The 21,274-nt window shown below is 43.2% G+C and overlaps 1 protein-coding gene across 1 annotated transcript in view; it reads right to left on the bottom strand.

Annotated features, from left to right (window-relative positions):
* Positions 1–7,745: 7,745 nt before the first annotated feature.
* Positions 7,746–21,274, bottom strand: part of MBD5 (methyl-CpG binding domain protein 5) — a 439,511-nt gene continuing 425,982 nt past the window's right edge. Inside the window, exons 13-14 of the mRNA XM_036254977.1 lie at positions 14,958–15,033; positions 7,746–11,847 (exon numbers count right to left, since the gene is read on the bottom strand). Coding sequence (XP_036110870.1) covers positions 11,776–11,847; positions 14,958–15,033 — 148 coding nt within the window. The 3' untranslated portion in view covers positions 7,746–11,775. The remainder of the gene's footprint in view (positions 11,848–14,957; positions 15,034–21,274) is intronic.

The following is a 21,274-nucleotide window of genomic DNA, read 5'->3' as shown; positions in this document are numbered from 1 at the left end:
ATGATGCAGTGTTCCACAAAGTGATTAAACAGTACTGCTTAGCTTACAGTACTGTGTAGGAAGTGTGATGGCGTCTGTATTTCTGCTCGACCAGGGATCAGTGTTAAGTTATGACTCCAGCCAGAATGTAACTTACTCTCCCCACGAAACGGGGCACAACAGCTACCAGAATGTGCAGGTGGTACAGACAGGAAGCTACAAACCCCACAATACCAGGGCCAGGTTTTTCAGAGCTTGACAGAGGAAATCAAAGTATTTTGTAGGAAACAATTGGCACTTAGCGTCTAATGGTTCGTTTTATGCGAGGCCAAGTGCAAAGGCTGAGTCTGATCACCAAGAATCTGAGGCCGGAGGCAGCAGATGACATGGACAAGAGCAGCAGGGGGAACCCAGGGTTGACCTGGTTCCACGAAGCTATGCCTTCAGTTAGACAGCTAATGAAAGGGAACCAGAGACGGTCCTTGACTTCCTTTGTGGTTAAGCACAATGGATGAAATTTACCTGGTTCTCTCCCAGAGTGTGGGTCAGTTTCACTGAGCACCTGGCGATGGTGCAGTGGACCTCCTGAGGAATTGTCATGCATCTGAACCGACTGGGACCTCGCTTCCCAGTAGTGTCCTGGCATCCAGAATGGGCAAGGCAAGGTGAACAGCCCTCCATCCAGAGTTTAGTGTTACTGGGGCGTAAGTGTTGTAGGCGCTCAGTAAGCATGTTCTCAATGGAGGAGATTCATTCTTCCGGGAACAGACTGAGCCCGATTCCTGGGAAGGAGGAAGAGGCCCCTAGTGGGACTGCAACTGGTTAACGAATTCCCTGTCGGGGACATGGGCTAATTGTTAGAGGGCATACTGTAAGAACCCAGAGGTCAGTGCCTCCCTCTAGCAGCTCGGGCTGATTCTGAAACATCCTTGATGCAAAACTCAAACTCTGAACTAGCTACAGCCAGAAATCCAGTTACACCGACCAGCATGATTCCCCCGTCTCACTAACGTTTTCAGAGGCACAGAGGGAGTTCACGTTCCACAGCACAGCCTCTCTCATAAACCTCTTTACAAGAAAGAAACCTTGTTTAGATTAATCTCTTCTAAAATCTCCTCCTGACCCCCGTGTGGGAAATGAAGAGGGGGAACTGCCTCTTTGTTCACCTTTCCCCCACAACACTCAGTACCTGCTCCCCCAAGCAAGCTCCCCCTCCCCGGCAGCAGGGGGGGGGAGGCCCCTTCTACCCCACAAAGGCGTTATCCCAGCATCTTTCCCTCAAATACAGCCTCCTCCCTCCAGAAACCTTCACAGAGCTATCAAGAGATGTTCTCCATATCATTTGTGAACTGTGCAAATGTGCTCTTTGTGTGTGAGACCGTATATAGTACACGTCCACTTACTAACCTTGAGAACTTTATTTGGTAGGACCTCATCCTCCATATGTGAGGGAGAGCCAGAGGAAACGGGCAGTGTGGCTTCGTGGACGGTGCTTGGGCCTCAGCCTGCTCGGGCTCCTCTGCGGGGCTGCATCACCTACCTGGGTAACAAGGACAGATGACCTCGAATCTTTAAGTTTTGGATTCCAGTCTATAAAGTGGGGAAATGCTAGTATCTGTCTCAAAGCCCGGGGGGTGTGTGTGTGTGTCATTGAGCTCCAACACGTGCAGTGCTTAGCATTGTTCCTGGCACATAACTGCTCCCCATGTATTAGCAATTACTTGTATCTTAGCAATACGTATACCAGGAAAGAGAATATGTTCCAGTCATATACTTTTTAAAAATGTGCGTCGTGGTTTGAAATGTGTGTGCACATTTTTGTCACATCATTGAGAGAGAGTCAAATTCTCCTCTGAGGGGCCGTGCTTCTAAGCAAATGCACTGGGCCAAGGCAGTGACACGTGACTTCAGAGGCTGGGTTGGTAAAGGCAGTAAACTTCCACCTGGCGTCTTGGGACACTGGCTCTTGGACCCAGGTGCGGTGCTGTGAGGGAGTGCAGACCACACGGGGAAGGCGTGTGGAAGAGTTCTGGTCAACAGGGCACTTGAGTCTGAGTACCTTGACTTCATTCATACGATGTTTTGCATTTTTTTTGCAAAATACCTCTTTGTACATTCATGTGAACTTCATGATCACCTGTGGGGCAGGTAGGGTGATATCAGTGCCCCTAGTGACAGATGAGACAACTCAAGGTTTAGAAAAGTTAGGGCACTTGTCCAAGGTCACACAGCAACAGCAGAGCTAAGACTAGAACTCAGTTCTGCTCTTTTCCCAAAACACCACGACTTCATGAATAAGCTACCTAGGACCACACACCTTGGGCACCTGTCAAGACGTACCAGAACTCACGTGCACTAATGTAACACATACATTCCATGTTAGGTTCCAGATTCTCAGGAATGCTGTCCTTCCTTTCTTGTCTCCTTTACAATGTAGTTAGAATCAAGCATAGAAAGTTGAATAAGAAAAACCGGGTCTCCCCAAAAAGCTCCCTTTGATGGCTCAGTTCCATCACCGCCTTCGCTCAAGGGAGACACATGTTGTGACCACCCAGCATCTCATCGCTGAGAGTGATTTCTGAAGTTTGTCGCACACCCTGCAGCCACAATGCAAGATAATCCACTGGGTGAGAGAGAGAAATAGAAAAACTTCCGTTTCTGCCCTGGCAGGTTTGGCTCAGTGATAGAGCATCAGCCTGTGGACCAAAGAGTCGCAGGTTCGAGTCTGGTCAAGGGCACGTACCTCGGTTGCGGTTCAGTCCGTGGCCCTGATCGGGATTGTGGGGGAAGCAACCACTCAATGTGTCTCTATTTCTCTCCCCCACTCTATCTGAAGATTAAAAAAGTGTCCTTGGGTGAGGATTTAAAAAAAAAAAAGAAAAACTTACATTTATGTTCCATTCATTGCGGTCTTTCTAATTTCTATTTTGTGTTTTATGCCACATAATATATTAATTCAGCAGCACACATACCAGCACAAACATTTACACATGCTCATGCCTGTATATAGTGTGTCCGAATGTTACTTTTATTTCCCTGATGGGAGTTCCTGGGAGTGAGGGCTGAGGGCCACCGCCGTGGACCAGGGCGCTGCTGAGGCCGGAACCACGCTGCTTCCCTCTGCTCTCCGCACAGGGCGCTGTCTGGCCTGGTCGCCGGCTGACCCAGTTGCCTTCCGAGGCAGAAGGCACACACTTTCTCCTCCTCTCCGGATGCCTCACCTGCTCCATGACTGCCTTGGGCATGTGGGGAGAGCTGGAAGGCCCAGAGAACGGGGGGGATCGGCCTGTCCATCTTTGCTGACTCAGGCTGGACAGATGGCTCGTCCACAGAGCCAGGGCGGTTCTCCATCCCGCCCCTCGCACGCTTTCTTTTCCAGCTTCTGTGAATTGTTGCTTCCCACTCTTTGCAAATGAATCAGAACAGTCAGAATCAGCCTGAAATCATAAGTCCCGGAGCCTCTAGGCTTGTTTTGAAATTTGAAAGAACCTACCAATTCGAGACAATCCCTATTTGATTGGAAAAGGGGGGGCAGAGCCTGGTAAAGGTCGCAGAAGATGTCCTAAGGCTGTCGTCCCTGACCAGGAAAGCTATTAAAGATTAACTTGGCAGGGAAAGCGAAGGCCTGGGGGCACAGTCACAGTTCAGGGACCAGAGCCTAGGCCACCTGTCCTCCTGGCCCCAGTGTGCGGCAGCGGCCCAGGCTGCTGAGCAGACAGGACACATCCAGGCCTGCCCCTGGGCGCTAAGTGTTTAGCTAAACCATCTCCCTCCATGAGTGTCTGACAAATTCTGAACCCCCTTTTAGCAAGATGTGCCTAAGGTTTCACAGTCTGAATATTCTTAGTATTTAGACATAAACTTCCAATTAAGAAATAGATAATAGTCCTCACTAGCACTTATGAACGGTATCACTGTAGATGGTTAGTTCTTTCTCTCCCGTCTGAAGGCACGCTTCGGTGTGGCACCTCCCCTGAGCACAGCTGACCCTAGGACAGCGGACACTTTCCTCCCACCCTCCACGGGCTGGGGCCCGGGGAGCTTCCTGACTCTCACTTGGTTTAAAATCTTTCTCCTCTCAAGAGCATCTGCGTTTACACCAGGAAAGAGAAATAAATGGTTACATGTGAACGGTAGGATCCTCTTAAGTGACCACCCCACAGAAGACTGGTTCTTTCTTTAAGATGCATGAGGGCTGCGCCATTTCCATCCACGGATGGAGGAAGTGAGGGTGGTTCAGCCTCTATTGTTAACAGTGATAATAATAATAGTAATAGTAATAGCTAGACTTGCAAAGCACTTATTCTATGCTTGTCACTCACGTAGATTAATTCATTTACCTCAAGCAATTTTATAAGGTAGTTTCTGTTGTCCCCATTTTTCAGATAATGAAGCAAAGGCTGGGAAGTGGTAATTTGCCTGAGGTCACACAGCTACTGAATGGCTGGATTCATACCCCTGGAGGCTGCCCCAGGATTGCTTTAGTGATTATGGGTCTGTCTGCATCAAGAACTAGGATCCCAGATTTCAGTTTCTCTAGTCAAATAAACTTTTCCCTGTACTAAACTCTGTCTTCCCCGATTTGACTGATTTTCAGTTGTTTAAAATCTTCACATCTTGAGCTACTCATTTGAAGAATCCTTTCCAATTTCACTCAGGCTGGAGGTGAGAAGTTCTGTTTCTGCTCTGGGTACCACAGCCATGCGTTCGGCTTCCTGAGAAGTGACTTCGCAGACCAGTTTATTGGGAGGTCGTGTTGCTGGTCTATTTCCGCATGTCATGGCGTTATGGACAGAAGGGTTCATCTAAGAAACACCCTGGGAAGCTGATCCAGAAACTGGGCAGTTTGCTTTGTCAGAACCGCCCTGGGCAGGTAAGCCACACCCCGACCTTTAAGGGCGTCCTGGGAGACACAGCAACTCTAGACACAAGTCCCCTTATGTCTGACACCTTTCCCTGGCAGGAAGTTCCCTTCTCTAATCTAAATCTTTCATACAGCAGGTTAACAGACCTCCCGAGGGCCTGCTATGTGCCAGGCACCCAGAGCTTTAACTGCATGATCTCATTGTCTTTAATCAACCCCGCGAGGAAAGTGCTGTTATTACCCACCTCTGTAGATGAAACTAAACATAGTCAGGTGGAGCACTTGCCCAAAGTCAAACAACTAGTTAGTGGCACAGCCTAGATTTGAGTGTAGACTATCCCCCTCCAGGGCCCACTTTGCAAACATTATGATGGGCAGTCTCCCCACTGAGGCCCACGTCCTGTGCCAGGACCCTGCTGGAGGGAAGGCCTATTTGCTGGTCCCTGGATCATAGGACTGAATGCCTGATACTGCATTGCCTCTGCTTTTTTTTTTTTTTTTTTTAAAAACCCAATCAAGTTCAATGTTCATTGAATGTAGGAGGTGACTAATTGTGGTTGGGAGACTTCGAAGGGCACGTACAATATCATGGGCTGGGATGGCTGATGAAAGATCACTGTGGTCTCCCCTGCTGTGGGGCAGAGGTCTGTGAAGCCAGGTGGCCTTGGTCTGGGCTCGGGCTCCCTGTGGTCCCGCTCTGCTGTGCTTTCATAATCCGTGGTGCTCACGTGGTTCCCCCGGCACCTGCCTGCTCCTCTGCAGCTTCCTGTCTCCCGTGGATGGGTGCAGCAGGACGCGATCACTCCCAAGGTCTGACCCTGACCCACACTTACCTGTGCATTCTGGTTAGCAGGCCTTGTTTTCTGACAGGAGGCTTTGGTATTTTCAACTTTCCCAACCTCTGATCATCCAAGCAGAAACACGACTGCTCGGCGAGTAGCACACCCATTTGTGTGAAAGAAACAGGGAATTAATGTTGTCGGCAAAACAACGTAAGTGTACCACTTAGCACGTCTTCATGACCACGGAAGTGGATTTGTACACGTGTATTTACATCTATCCCTCAAGGCTGGGATGGAACTTGCTCAACACACATAGTAAGAATTAGAGTGGCCCGGATTTTATCCTGGTTTCTGAGGAAGTACCTGCTTTTTAAAAGTGCTGCACTTGACACGAGGGATGTGACGTGTTCCCCAAGGCTGTCCCCTCCAATTGCCTCTTCTTCACACTGCAGTCAGGATACTCTTTTTAAAACAAAAAACCTGATCATAACCTCCCCTCCCCCAAACCCTACAATAGTTCGCCATTAGTGATGATCAAGTGCAAAGTCCTGACAAGACTGGCCTGGACCCCACTTTGTCCCTCGCTCTGTTTCTCTCCAGAACCTCTCTTGCACTCTGTTCCTCTCTCAGGCTCCTCAGCCGCCCACCCTCTCACGTCTGTTCTCTCTGCCTGATTCACTCTTGCACCGTCTCCTTTGTCTGACTAAGCCTATTCAGCTTCCTTGATCCTCACCGAAGGCCCATCCCCATGAAATTATGCCAGGCACTTGCAATGGGCTTCTCTGCCCCAGCCCCATCACCTTTTATTGTACTTACACGATTAACTGGCCATCTCCTTGGGCAGCTGTCGTGAGGTCTGTCTTATTCTCTGTTGTGTCCCCATTGCCACACACAGGATGTGGCATAGAGTAGGAATCCATAAATGTTTATCGAATGAATACATTTATCCATGGTATCTCCAAGATCTACCGAACCGCTTCTATCAGAACTTCTAAGAGGATCACACAAACACTACCGATTCCCGAACCGGGCTGCTGCAGAGAGCTGTTAAAATACATATATGACAGGGTCCCCTTGGCCAAATTCCTCATCTTGACCAAGGGAGGAGCTACAGCAGTAGTGGGAACCTCCCCCTACTGGAAGCTCCTTGCGTTACCCAAAGTGGGCGATCAGTCTTCTGAAAGTCAGAACCACAGTGTTCAGGCCACTCTCCTAACCCTTACCTGGGAGTTCCCAAGACATGATGGTCCTGGACCTTATGATCAAAGCATCAAATGTGTTAAAAATGAAACCAAAGCTAATGTACTTGTTTCCTTAACGATGGATTGAGAAGCACTCCTTTGGCACGGATTTTGTTTTGGATTTTGATCTAGGAATCAGTTTCCTGTTGATTACAGCATGCAAAACATGCCCATAGTTTACACAGACATATGTTCCCTAACTGATTCCGTGATGGCAGTGGTGTTCAGATCTCATGTTGTCCCCCACCCCCCGCCCCCGGCTCCCACTCCAGGAGGCTTTTGGCAATGTGTGAAGTCATTTTTGATTGTCACAATTTGGAAGGATGCTACTGTCATCTGGTGAGTCGAGTCCAGGGAGGCTGCCAAACATCCTACAATGCACAGGACAGCCCACAACGGCAGAACGATCTCCCCCAACACGTTCACAGTGCCAAGGCTGACTGGCCCTCGGTGGAGATGACTGACACCCTGGGCACAGGAGAGCTCGGCCCTGCTTATCTGTGTGGTGCTGTCCAAGACGTACGGAAATAAAGCAGAAGAGAGTAAGTTAAAAGCAGCAAGGTGGCCATGGTTCTTCCCCTGCCTATGATGTAGAAATTAAGATGCGCAGCTTGTCTCTAAAGTAGAACAATTCCGTTTGGGGCGGTCTCCTAGGTACAGCCCAGACCTGGATCAATGAATTGCCTATGGAAATCTAATACAAGGCATTTTGCGTGGTACCGAAAAGACTCTTGAGTGTGAAAAGGAGTTTTGGTGACTTCAAAACCATCTTTGTTTTTTACAATGAGAATGTTGATGTCATTTTCTTTTCCTAAGAGTATAACCATTTGGACAAAGATATTCGTTTGAAATGCAGGTGAATGTAAATTGCTACTCTTCTACACAGACCATTCAGTGTATTTATACTTAATCCATAAAGGCATGATGTTACAAAACACATTTCTATATTGTGAAGCCAGTCGGCATCAAATTTTCCAATTTATAGACAACTTTGTATTTACATAACAAATTAGGAAATCAACCATTTTCCCAGTTTATAAAAGGACACTGAGGTACACACACAGTGTGTATAAAAGCAGATAAGGCTGATAATACATATGTACAGTAGATACAAATTAATCTTTCATATTTAAGAAAATGCTTTTTGTATATTTTTTTCTATATCAGACTCCCCACTGTTAGCAGGATACCCCATGCTTGAATTGTTTATTGCTTTTTGGCTCACTGATTTAATAATCACTTTGGGGTTTTTTACACATATGACTTACTAATGTTCTTATCTCTTTGGCTAATGCAAATGTGATAGAGTGAATGAAAGAAAAAGATAAACTAATTCAATATTACAGTTCGGACTGGTAGATATTAATCTGTTCATAGCCCCCAAATGAATCCAGTAATGCATAACCCATTTTATACACTGCAGTGATACGTCTTGAGTCCTGCATTATACCATTTGGGCATAAAGGGCAAAATAAAGAAGATATTAGATTTTCAGAAAGGTCTAGAATCACTGGTCTAGAATCTTTTCAGAAAGAGCGATGTCACCAGCATCTTAGATCCTAAAATCTCAATGCAGAACTGCTTGTGCCTTGCAAGGGAACGCTGCAAACGGCATGAAGATTACTGAAGCTAACTACAGTGCTATCACAGCCTGAAACAAGCAGGAGTCACCTCGTGGGATAAGTCAGCTGAGGATCTTCATAAAACTCACTGAAGGCAAAATAGCTGCCCTCTGGTCCTCCCACAATTCTGCTGCGTATTCAAAAAAGAAGGTTGTGTTTACTTAAAAAACAGACACAGCAAATAACTGAAAGTCAGGGTCTAAATAAAAGACTGAAAGTGGCCCATGAGATCACAAGGGATGAATGTTCTTCTGAAAGCATTTATATTCTCAGCGGAACTGAAAAGTACAAACCAAAAATGTTCCTTTAAATAAATAAAAACCCTGATCACTTTTAATGCCACAAACAAGACAAATCAAACAAGAGTTGCTCTGTTAATTTTCACTCATTTGAAATAATCTTTGAAAAGTACTTAAAGGTTTAGATTATTCTCCTTGTGCTTCCTAAGACCGTTAGGGGAACAGAATAAAATTAGATTTTCTTTTCCAAGGGCGGGGGGGGGGGGAGGGGGGATTATGTTCTTTAAATGAGCAAAAATTGTTCATTCTGTTTCCATTCTCAGGTATGTTAGGAAAAAAGTTTATTTTAGGGAATAAAAAACATACTAATGTAGAAGGGCTAGCCTTCATTTTTAAAAAATGAATCGGCTTTAATACAAAGATAAAGAAATGGCTCTATGGGCAAAATTCAAGTACGGTGACCAATGTTTTTAATTGTAAAGTAGGTGCAACATTTAAAAAAAATGTTACAGCACTGCATGACCTGTCATGCTAACAATATTTACATTGACTGCTTACACGAAACCATATGACTGTAAAAGAGAAAGGGAAAAAACCCCGTGTGGAGTGAAACGTCGACACCTGTCCCCACATCAAAGCCGTGAGCAGCCAGGGAAATCACGGGCGCAAACATACTTTGCACCGTCTGCTGATGTAAAGTACACAGGAGGGGCGGGGGAAGCACAAACCCAAGCAGTTTAAAATATCAAAAAGAAGGCTTGGTTGACACAAACTCTGTCTGAAGACAAAAAAGCAAAGGCTAAAGAGACCTCTACATATCAACACACACACACACACACACACACACAAACACACACACACACACACAAACACCGCACAGATAGATATGCACCTATCTGTGAATAAGAACAATCGTGTAAACAAAACAGTAGAAAAGCAGGTTGGTGCAGAAAAAAAAAAGAACAACGTTAATGCTTTAAACATACCAAACACACCAACTTATAACAAGAAAAATGCACCAACTCAACCACACACAAGATTCCTGTAGGTGCTTACAGGAAGGACTGGGGAAAGACAAGATGACCCCCCCCCCCCAAGGAAGGGGTCCTGCCTCCAGGCCATGAAGCCAGTGTGGCCGGTTGCATTCCATCAGGCTGGGGGGGGGGGGGGGGGGACGACGACACAGAGACACAGGAGACCTGGGGGAAGAATTAAGAACTGTTGATATTAAAAGTGAGCCCAGGTGGAGTGCTCTGTGCTGTGGCCCCAAGAAACTAATTGGAAGAATGACCTTGGTCTCCTTTTCCTGAGTCACTGGAACTCTGCTACATCATGGGGATGAGGAGTTGGAGGGTGGATGAGAGAGGAGGAGTAAGGGGGGTGGTGAGCATTTGGGGGTCAGAGTCAGCTACTGTAAGGCCTCCCAGCAGCCCCGCCACTAAGCTGTTGAGTGAGCCCCAGGCTTGGGGGACAAGGCAGTGCTCCTTAGGGATGTAAGGATTTGGGGGTGGGGGCGGGTAGTAATAAGAATAAAGGGATAATAGATTTCTGTTGATGTATTGTCAGGCTAGAGGCCCGAAAATTTGCTCAAATGCCTGGGAGATAGGGTTAGACCACTACCACAAAAACTGAAAAAAAGACGGAAACTATGTTGTGCTACATTTCTTATTAATAACCTTGTCCTTCACAATGGCTCACAGTTTCAGGTTTGTATACTTGTATTTTCTTTCTACATTGTTTCAAATTTGTTTCTCACTTAATATAATATAAATAATTTGGTTAATAGATTTAACCTGCACATTTCAGCCACATTAATATATATATATATATAAGAATCTGTTAATGGTATAAATAATTCTTTAAATAAAATAAATCTGATATGTTACATAATACTGATAAAAAATTACCATTGCTAACAACTTTGCAAGCCACCTTAGCTTCTGGTTTAAGTAATACTGATGAATGAATAGATCAAACTTGCTTTGACGATTCATATTTCTTTTTGCCACTAAAGGAAAACTGAATTATAATCAACCTTCCCTCTGATAATGATTTCAAAGTGGGGCTTTCGCCTCCACGTGTGGGAACAGAAGAGTCTCATCTTGTCAGGTACTGTTCACAAAACAACTGAACTCCGGGCAGCGACCGTGGTAGCACAAGCGATCTAGTTCAGTAGGTGGCTATCAAACGTTACCTACAGAAATGACTGAGTAAAATATTCCATCTAAGATTTTTTTTTTTTATAAAACCTATTCTACTTTAAAACTTAGGTAAAAAAAATATGCAACAAATGGTTGCAGTTTCTGAATTCTTAATTTAGACCTGTGAGCCCTCATCCCTTTAGAAATATGCAAGGTTTCGATTTCCTAGACACCCGAGGTCAAGTCCAGTGCTTCCAGGTTCATTCCAAACAGACAATATAAATGGACACTCAGTGGTGTGCAGTGTATGTCATAGTTCAGGTAATACATCATCATGCCTTTTCTCTGCTGTTAAATACAAAAACAGCATCTTTTACATTATCATAGAAAAGCATTTAGGTTGTATTTTTATTTATCACTTTACACTGGTAGTCTCTGGTAGGTGTACTCCATAGAAACCAAAGAATTTTGTACACTATTTCTTTGTACAATAAAAGATAAAGTGTGCATTAGGTACGCTTGTACATGACAATATTGTACAATATTTACATTTCTGATATCACCATGAAATTCTGTATTTTCTATATACAACATTGAAAATTCTTCAGAAACATTTGGACTATTTCTTATAATCACAATTTTAGTATTATAGAAAAGGAGAGTTTCTCAGTCATCTCTTGACCATTTATCACTCATCATTCAGGGATTTTGATTGGTTTTTCCAGCATTCATTATCCTTCCTGATCAAAAAAATATTGTATCACTGTTTCTTTTAGCACCCTGTGGTGGTGGTAGCTATCTGCCATAATACAAATATTGATATAACAGTGGCTATATCAATATCCATATACAGATACATCTGTGCACGTTCCTTTAAACAACACTGCGCATGGTGGAGTAGTCCCTGTTATCTGGAGATCTTCCTCCTCTTGGGTTTGGGGGGTCTCATTTGTCTGTCTCCCTGTGGGATTTGGTGAACCTGGAAATAAAGAGGTGGGAAAAGAATGATTTCTGACAGACATGGTAGGGGACAGACTCAGGCTTTCATTCTGAATCACTGGTATTGTAGGGCATTTAACATTTTTACCAAGACCCGAGACCTCAACGTGCCCGCAGAGTAGGAGGAATCCTGGAAATGTACAACGAGAGAAACACTCTGGACCCTCAAAACAGCGAAACGCAAAGGAGGAACTGGAAAAATTCAGGTGCGGGAAATAGGATGCGCAGTTGGCACTGCTGCTGTGTATTTAGGCTGAAAATAAGGCCCTTCCCGTCAGAGAGCCCGACGGCAGCAGTGCCGCGAAGATCTGGAGAGTGGATGAACACACACCAACCACATATTCTTCTTCACACCATCGCCCTACTTATTTTACAACTACTAAGAGGGGTCAGTGATTTTAAGAACCTCGGCCCAAGGACGGACTCTTATTTATGAGTCAGGATGGAAAATGGAACACCACTACCATCTGTTGGCAGATCTAAGCTTGTGTAGTTTGGGAAGAGCAATTAATATAGCTCATCTTTATAAACTAACGCAGAAACCAGCAGGATTCGGGGCTGTGTATCCGATTGAGCAGGGCTGAAGCATTCATGGAGCATGATTGCCAGGTATCAGAAAGCAGGCAGTATGGTTTTGAAGGGCAGAGGGCAGGTGCTGGAGGGGTGATCAGATGCCCCATGCTGTGTTGTGGCTTCTGATGAGAGAGGGCAAGATCAAGATGCAGGAAAGGTAGGATGGACCCAAGGCAGCGGGGTAGCAAATGCTTAACAGCTAGCTAGCTCTCTGTGGAGGGACTCCAGCACATTGTAGCATATGCCAATTTCCGTGGTGTAAATACTTCCACCACGGTCAATTTCAAGCTAGCAATGTGATGTCACAGAACTCAGAGTTGGAAGAGATGTGCTCTTGAGATCCACTACAAGTTAGCTCTATTGTACGTTTTAAAAATAACATTTAGATAACAGCAAAGGTCAATGCTATTCAGGGTCAAATGCAGAAGACTTTTTCAAAAATAATATTTAACTTTAAAAAATAACATTTATGTGTTTTTCAAACTGCCTCTTCCTCCTAACCCCTTCATACACATTTTTAAAAAATCACTAGTCTCTGATAAGGAGCTACAACTGAAACCTGTTTATAATCTAGGAAAAAGGCCTTCATTCAAGAATGTAAACTAGGCCCTGGCTGGTTTGGTTCAGCGGTTAGAGCGTCGGCCTGCGGTCCTGAGAGACCCGGGTTCGGTTCCCGCTAAGGGCACATACCTCGGTTGCAGTTTGTCCCGGCCCTGGTCGGTTGTGCGGGTGGCAGCCACTCGATGTGTCCCTTTCACATCGATGTTTCTCTCTCTCTCTGTTCCTCTCTCTCCCTCCCACTCTACCTGAACGAAAAATGGAAAAATGTCCTCGGGTGAGGATAAAAAAAAAAAAAAAAGAATGTAAACTAGTAACCTTTGGACCAAGTGTGGCCTGAAAAGATATTTTGTTTAGCCATGTGATGTTTTACTATTTTAAAATTAGTTGTCAACCCTAAAAAGATGAGAAATTTTACTTCTAGGATCTCACGCAAAAAAAGATCTTGCAGCACCGGCACGATTTCCCACATGGTTCCTTCCGGTCCGCTGGAGGACAGAGAGGACTCCTCCTGGAGAGCACACACTCGGGGTCGCCACAGTCCCGTTGTCCTGCCTGCCCGCTGGACAAAGCCAGTGTCCTGAGGCAGACACGACGAGGCGCTTGCTAACCCACTCCTCTTCCTCCTGAGCGGGCACATCGGACAACGCAGGTCCTAGTCCCCTTGCATTACGAAGGCCGTATGCTGGGCGAGGCCAGGAAAGTCAGTACCACAAACGTTGTGAAAAACGATGGAAAACTATGTTGCGATGAGCTTCAGGCCTGGCCCATGAAACCTGTCCCGCTAGTCCTCTGTGTACACTCCGCTCAGCTGCTGGGCTGGATGCAAAGGCATAACAGAGCACTCTGGCGTTCTGAGAAATAGTGGGCACTAGGTATAGAAAGAACCCGAGCTCCTGAATAACCCAGTGGAGCAGGGCCTTCCCCAACCAGACCAGACTGGAGGTTTCCTGTGTGGAGCCACTGTGACTGACGGTTAGCAGGCAGCCTACCCCGACCAGTGCATCGTGGCTGGCATTTCTCGATCCGCTCAAATTGCTGTTTTTCTCATACCTGACCCACTTTACCTATGGATACTATTTGTCTGGCCCTAGAAGGCATTTGAGTACATAATCCCTGTTCCAGACTTTTCTGTCATTCTACCAGGAAGTTTAGTGACTCAGGGCCTCCACTCACCCTCTGTGAAATGACAGGTTGGCTCACAGAACCTCTGAAGCCCACACCAACACTCTGACTCTGCGATGCACACCTGTCACAACAGCCACTGGCGGGGTCTCAGATAATGACCTTTCATAGCTGAAGAGCTTTAGATAATTCACATTATAAAGAGATTACCAACATTGTACTTCGAGTGTTTACGTTAGTGAGAAGATGATGATTCAATGGCTCACATTCAATACTATTATATGCACTGTTCAATAAAGTAAAGAAAAAAACACTACTTCTCCAAAACCAGAGGTTATTATGTGAGCTAGTTTAACAGAATTTTGTGCCCAATATTTTGTTTTTTAGGTTGGAGTAGAAGGGAAATGAGAGGTCAATATACTCTTGACCTTGACCCGGCTGTTGGATTTCACTCTTTCATTCTATGGACAAAATGTGCATTACTGAATATTTAGGCAACACTAATGACCGCAGCTATTCAGAGTCCAATGCAGAAAGCTATGGTTTGAATTCAATATTTTACTGCTCTTATTTTCAAAAAATGCTATGTGGGGAAAAAAACAAAAGTTACTTATCTCATAAAAAGACATAGTTAATACTGCTAGGTTATTTTTTCTTAAATTACTTTGAATCTTTTCTGATATCAGTCTTTTTTGTTTGTTTGTCTTTTTGAGCCTAGTAATTTGGTATTGCTATATGAGTTGCCTGACAATATTTTAGAGACTTCAGCAAAAAAACTGTAATACAATTTATTTTCAAAGAAACACAGCATAATGGAAAAATAAATTAACTTACAGTCCCAGACATTTTGTCCAGTTCACTCATGGCCTCATGAATAGCAGCTTCTAAATGGTTATTTAGCTTTCCACTTCTGGAATTAATGAAAACAACACATCAGATTAATAAATTAAAGAAACAAAATCGCAATTTAATTCCTTAATCAGAAAACAGAAGTACCAATTCTACCAGAGAAAATCAACTTATATTTGCATTTGGAAAATTCTGATGACAAAACACCCTGGAATTCTCACCACTAAATACTGATGATAAAGCAGGAGAATTATGAAATAAAAAATTGAATGCACAATTGAGGAAAACGGATTCTTTCTCCTTCCACGTGCTTCTCCCATGGTCCGATAATTTTGCAAGAAATTTGGGCCACGGGTCTCTTTTCTCACAGATGCAGCTCATCCTCCCAGATGCCAGCCTGCCCTGCCCTTGCTTCTGGTTCTGGCTTGTTTCTTTGCAGGCAGCCAGGCTGTGTGGCCCAGGGGAGAGGAGGAGGGGCTGAATTGCAGGCTCTGGCCACTAGGGAGCGCCCTCTGCCCTCTCTGGAGCTCCTGGCTTCAGAGTCAAGCAAACGAAGGCTGATACCAGATGGGAAACAGCCAAGCTCGCCACACCCGAGGCTGCTTCCATGCCTGGGCACCCCTATTTTGCCCCACACCAAAACGGCATAACTATTTGAACAGATAAAGAACAAAACTCTCTGAGCGTCTATCATTTGTCTGACCCTTTCTCCCTGCTCAGAAGTCCATTACACACGTTTGGCCTGCATAACACACACGGCACATCTGCTTTATGGAAACTTACATCTAGGAAGCTGTTGAACTAGTTACTAAAATCAGGCAAATCAGGCAAATCTACACTATCCATCTCTGCAGAAATGTATCCTTCGTCCATTCTGTTAACCTATTTTCCCTTCTTTATGCATATAGATAATTATCCAATTATTCTGAGTGAGGTGATTCATTTCATTTATCTTGTCAGGACAACTACTAGAAAAGCTGCAGAGGTAAAACTTTTCGTAACAGGCTATTAACAGGCCTTTCCTAGATTTAAACTGTATCTCAGCATCTACAGAGAGATTGGAAATTTATAATTGTGGAAAAATTTGGCCCACAGTCCCATTTAATTTGGCTTACAACGTGTTTAGAGGGATGCCTTTACATGAGGCCTTTCAGTTTATCACAGTCTTCACCAGGTTTTATCCCCATATACCAAATTCACACATCTGGTTTCTGTGTGCACCTTGCAGAACTCCGAGGCTTCCCTCCCTGAGCGGTGTGCAGCTAGGCACATCATAGATGCCTATGTTTACTAAATAAAAACATGTGTCCAAAGGTAGCATGATGGTCCTATATTTTGGAAAACATACAGTATGCACTTAAGTCAGTTTAACTAAAAGGGAAGATTAATGTATTGGTTTTAACCACATTATAAAGGTAAGGAGGCACCAAACGCCCTCCACCCACCTTTTGCTGACCTGGGAGTTAGCTTCTAGCTTTTATATTTTTCCCACTTAGTTTTAGAAATGTATACAGTGCAGAAAAGTGCATAAAACAACAACTCCTAACAAACCCATTTCCAAGAATAAACTGTTAATAAATTATATACTTTCTCGAAGTCTTTTTTATTTAAAAAGTTAAGGGTGAAGTTCCCATTTGTCATCAATTCCCAGTCCCATTCTCTCCCATGCTCCTCTCCAAAGGCAGCTGTGTTGTATATCCTTCTAGAATGTGTCCACCTTTTATATGATACAGACACGAACAGTACCTAGTACTGTTTGATCGGTTTTTAAAAATATACACTAAAGGTGCCCTGATAGACACAGCATTCTGCAACTTATTTTTCCTTCCCTTATCATTGTTTGAGCACTGTCCGAACTGATATAAGCTATTTATACATTGTCTTTTATTTATCTACCCGTTCTAGTTTTAAGAGGCCCTGGGTATTTGGGGAGTCAGCCTGCCCTGTTTTCCCAATGAGGAGTTTGCTAAGCATAATTCTGGGCACTTGGGCAGGAATGCAGGCCCAGGACTCTGCAGGGCCATCTAAGCTTGGCTGAGGTTTTTGTGGGCTGTGGAGAAGGTCTTGAGAGTATCACACATTGCGTAGTTGCCCAACAATATTTATACCTGTGTCATGTATTAAATAGATGTGTCCTTACTGTTTCTTTTGTATTGAAAAGTATGAATATAAGTTTTAAAAGATATTTGTTATGCATTTTGATTATAAGATCTTATGGGTTTAAAATTGACTACATAAAGTTCTAAGAAGAAGGTAAAATGCTTCCATGAATAACCGTCACAGAATCTCTCTCACCTTTACCTTAATAGCAAAAATAGCTACTATTTATTGAAAATTTTCGGTGGGCCAAGAATTATGTTAATTCTTTATATACATTATCTTATTTATTCCATATAACAATCCTGAAAAGTAGGTATTTTGACAACTGTTTGTATGCAATAATACCTCATGACTCTTTAGGGAGAATTGGTGAAACCAATCTTAATTTTGTAATGAGGAAGATGGGTATTTAAATACAAATAGTTTTCAAAAGTAATAAATAAGGAGTCATAAAGAATTTTCACTTAACTATAAAAAATTACAACATCACTATTAAAGTAGATAAATAATTTAACATTATTTGTTAAATGAAAAGATAGAATTTTAGGAGTTTGTGATCTCATTCTTCAACAAGATAATTAAAGTGTCTGTAAATACCTTGTATTAATTAATTAAAGCTAAATTAGTATAATATTTTTCTTTAACAAACTTAAGTAGTTAATAGGGGAAGAACTGACTACTTAGGAAGAAAGAATAGATACAGAGACCTGGGGCCTGAAATTACTTGATTACATCATGAGCACCAAGAGGTAAAAAGTGACTCTCCCAAACCCTGAATCTGCAGACCAATTTTTACACTCACTTGTCAGGTAAAGGGAAAATGAGGTTAAAAGAGGAAGAAAGAACTCCGTGAGTTCCTGAAATGAACAATTAGTCAAAATTCAGTCTTCCAGTCCAGAGAGCCTCCCGTGGTGTCTCTTCTAGTATTTTCTATACCCCGCTGACTTTTAATAATAAACATTTTTACTAATGGACACTCTAAAATCTACTTGATTAAGCAATAGATGTTCACATAATCACATTTCTAGTTATTAATGGAGATAATTGCCACTTCTCGTCTTCATTGCCTGTATTGTCACATATCATCCTTATCTTCACTAATTAAAAAAAAAACGCCAGTTACACATCTGCGAATGATACAAGAAATAGGAGGGACATGAGAAATTACATGTTGCTCCACACTGTCAATTTAAAATTTGGGTAACTTACTTCACGTAGAATAGAACACATTTGGATAAGACTTACATATCAAGAACCCTAGACTCTGACACCTTATCCAAAGAGAAAGTATACAGATTTAAGTAAATTTGGTACACTGTCATTTCTTGATTTTAAAGTAAAAGTGTGATTTGTTTTATTACTTTATCATTTTCCAGCTTCATAAAAATCAAGTTACCAAATAATTTATATGAACATCTAAGACAGAAATTTTAATCTTCACATAAGTGAAAACCACAATGTTCTAAAAGCTTGGAATTTTTCTTGAACAAAGCTATTTCCTCTTTTTTTAAGTATAAAATGACCCTGAGTAGTGTCTTCAAGAAATATGTTAATATTTCTTTTGTGATTAGGCTGTAATAAGCATATAAGTTTAAAGATATTTTTATTGTACAAATTGTAGGATATTGAGGATTAAAATGACTACATAAAGTTCTAAACATTTAACATGGTAGTAGAATATTTCAACTGGCAAAAATATCAGATACAATTCTGTTTCTTTCACCTGTATCTTTATAATAAAAATAACTATTTACTAAATAATTACCATGTGCCAAGTACTGTGTTAAGGCTCTAATTATGTTATGTTACAAAAATCCTAAAAACTAGGTATTAATATGCCTACTTTAGAAATGAAGAATTTAGGCTCAGGGAGGTTAAGCAACATACCCAAGGGCACAGAAGAATGAAATGAAAGAAACAGGATTTCAGTTCAGGTCAAAGACCAATCTCTTAACAATCTTGTTCCAAATACCATCTTCCTCTTTCAGTCTCTTCCTCTGTTCTTTATCCCTCCATCTACAAATGCAGTCAAATCTTCGTAATGTTAAAAATTCTTCCATTGTTATTTTTCAGGAACTTCTCACTTTAATGGGAGAAACCCATGGCCACTTTGTTTTTACACCCACTACTCCAGAGGACACCGGCTTCACGAAGATGAGTATGGCCTGCAAACTGCCCAGTCAATGGAGAGGTCTCAGTTCTTGTCTAACTGGACCTCTGCGGAGCATGTTACTGCCCTGAAATTTTAGCGTTTGGCTTCTAACACCCTCCTCTCCCGTCACTGATTCTCCCCCTCCTTTCTGCCCACTGTGCCCATCTTCTTCATTATCTGTAGTCAATGTCCAGATGCCCCAGTGTGCAGCCCTTAGCCCACTGTTCAGATGGTTAAAGCACTTCTGGGTGATTGCAGCCATTTTTACAACGTCAAAGACTACTTCTTTCAGACCCGTGAGTCCAACCTATCCCACAGGCCCCCCATACAGCACCCAACAGTTCTTCCTGTAGTCTCCATTTCCGTCGGTTTCTACCACCCACCAAGTCATCCAAACTAAACCCCGACAGTTGTCCTTGACTGCTTTCTCTCCATCACATTCCAGTCAATCACCACGAGGCTCTGTCAGTTTTACCTCCCAAGTATTTCTATACTACTCCCCTCCTACTCCATCCTTACTGTTCTCTTCCTGGTTTGAGCCTCATCCTCCCTTGTCCTCTACCGTTTGGCCTCCTAAATAACCGCGTCTCCAAAATTGTTCCCCTAAAATTTATCCTCCGCACAACCATATCTAAAGTGAAAATCCACCCACCTGTCCCCTTCAGGCTCTTAAGATAAAGGGTCCTAAGAGCCCTCCCTGGGTCCTTATGGTCTGATTCTTGTTTACACCTGTGGTTGCGTCTCTTAGGTTCCTGTCCGACACCTTCCAGTCCCCAGTTCCAACTGCGGACTTTATCTTAACACTCTCTCACCCCACCACATCTTGGTCCTTGTTTCTTTTGCCTGGCTAATACCCAGAAAGTGTGTAAGGCTTGGCTCAGATATCATCTCTAGGAAGTCTTCCTTTACCTGAGTTTAATGCCGCTTCTCTCTGATCCCCAAATAGACTGTTCACTTGGCGGTCACTACACTTCTAACATTCCGAGTATTTGTTTCTGGATCTGTGTTCTTCACCACTGAGCTCCAAGTCCTGTACTACTGTGCCCGGCACTGATTTGTGGGTAAATTAGTCTCCTTAAATTGGGGAATGAATAAATGACTGGGTTCAACACATCATTCATCACTTACGTGGCCTTCCACTACTTATTGAAGCGATTTGGGTCTGAGTGTTCTCACCTATAAATGGGCTCGGGGATTCTGGCCCGTCTTGTGATTGCACAAACCACACATGCAAAGCACACACTGTTCTTCTGAGCATGTACAGGTGAGTCAGTCTACTCAGATCATATAGTATAAATAAAACTCTTTTTACTAATGTGCGCTTCATAATTTCTTCTTTAGCTCTTCAGTCTGCATTCTATGGTTTCGTCAGACTTCCTCTAGGTAATTCACTACAAACAGTAAACTTGCTTTGAAGAAAAAGTTTTTAAATCACTGTTACTCAATACCTTCAGAAATTGCTTAATAGCAAATCTGTGGGGAAAGTAGAGCTCATTTCAAGGCCCTTTATCTAAATCTTTGGAGGAGTTATTTCATTTCAGTGTTATCAACTCTGTTCGGGGACTTCTGCACACAACCCAGCCAACTGGCATGCCTTCATGGAAAAAAGATATTGAGGGATTTTTTTTTTATATCAAATAAACAAATACTGTTGATATTCTATAGCAAATAGCCCATAGCAAATGTGTGATGTAAGTAATTTGCTATTTCCCTCCTTTCTTCGAGACCTTATATTAATTTTATAGGCCTTTTCCTGCTACTGAGCCTTCAAGGAAGGTACCATGTCAGAGCGGTTCCTGCCTCATGTCCGCTGTGCATGCACCTGCCGGTTCGCGGGGCTCTCAGCCAGTGCCAACCTGCTACCTCCCAAAGGAGTCCTGCGGAGGAGTGGCCCCCGGTAGTCGACATCCTCTTATGAGACAGTCCAGTGAGACAAAGAGAGTCTCCCCAAGATTTGCTGAAGTCTAAAATTTTATCTCTGGCAAGAATTATTGATGATACCACTAAGAGAACGAGAGTGCCCTTTAATAAATATTGATATCATTATATA

The sequence above is a fragment of the Molossus molossus genome, unplaced genomic scaffold, assembly GCF_014108415.1.
Source record: "Molossus molossus isolate mMolMol1 unplaced genomic scaffold, mMolMol1.p scaffold_m16_p_11, whole genome shotgun sequence".
In the NCBI taxonomy this organism is placed as follows: Eukaryota; Metazoa; Chordata; class Mammalia; order Chiroptera; family Molossidae; genus Molossus; species Molossus molossus.
Note: the sequence above shows the minus strand (reverse complement) of the source record. Positions and strands in the feature narration are given on the sequence as shown.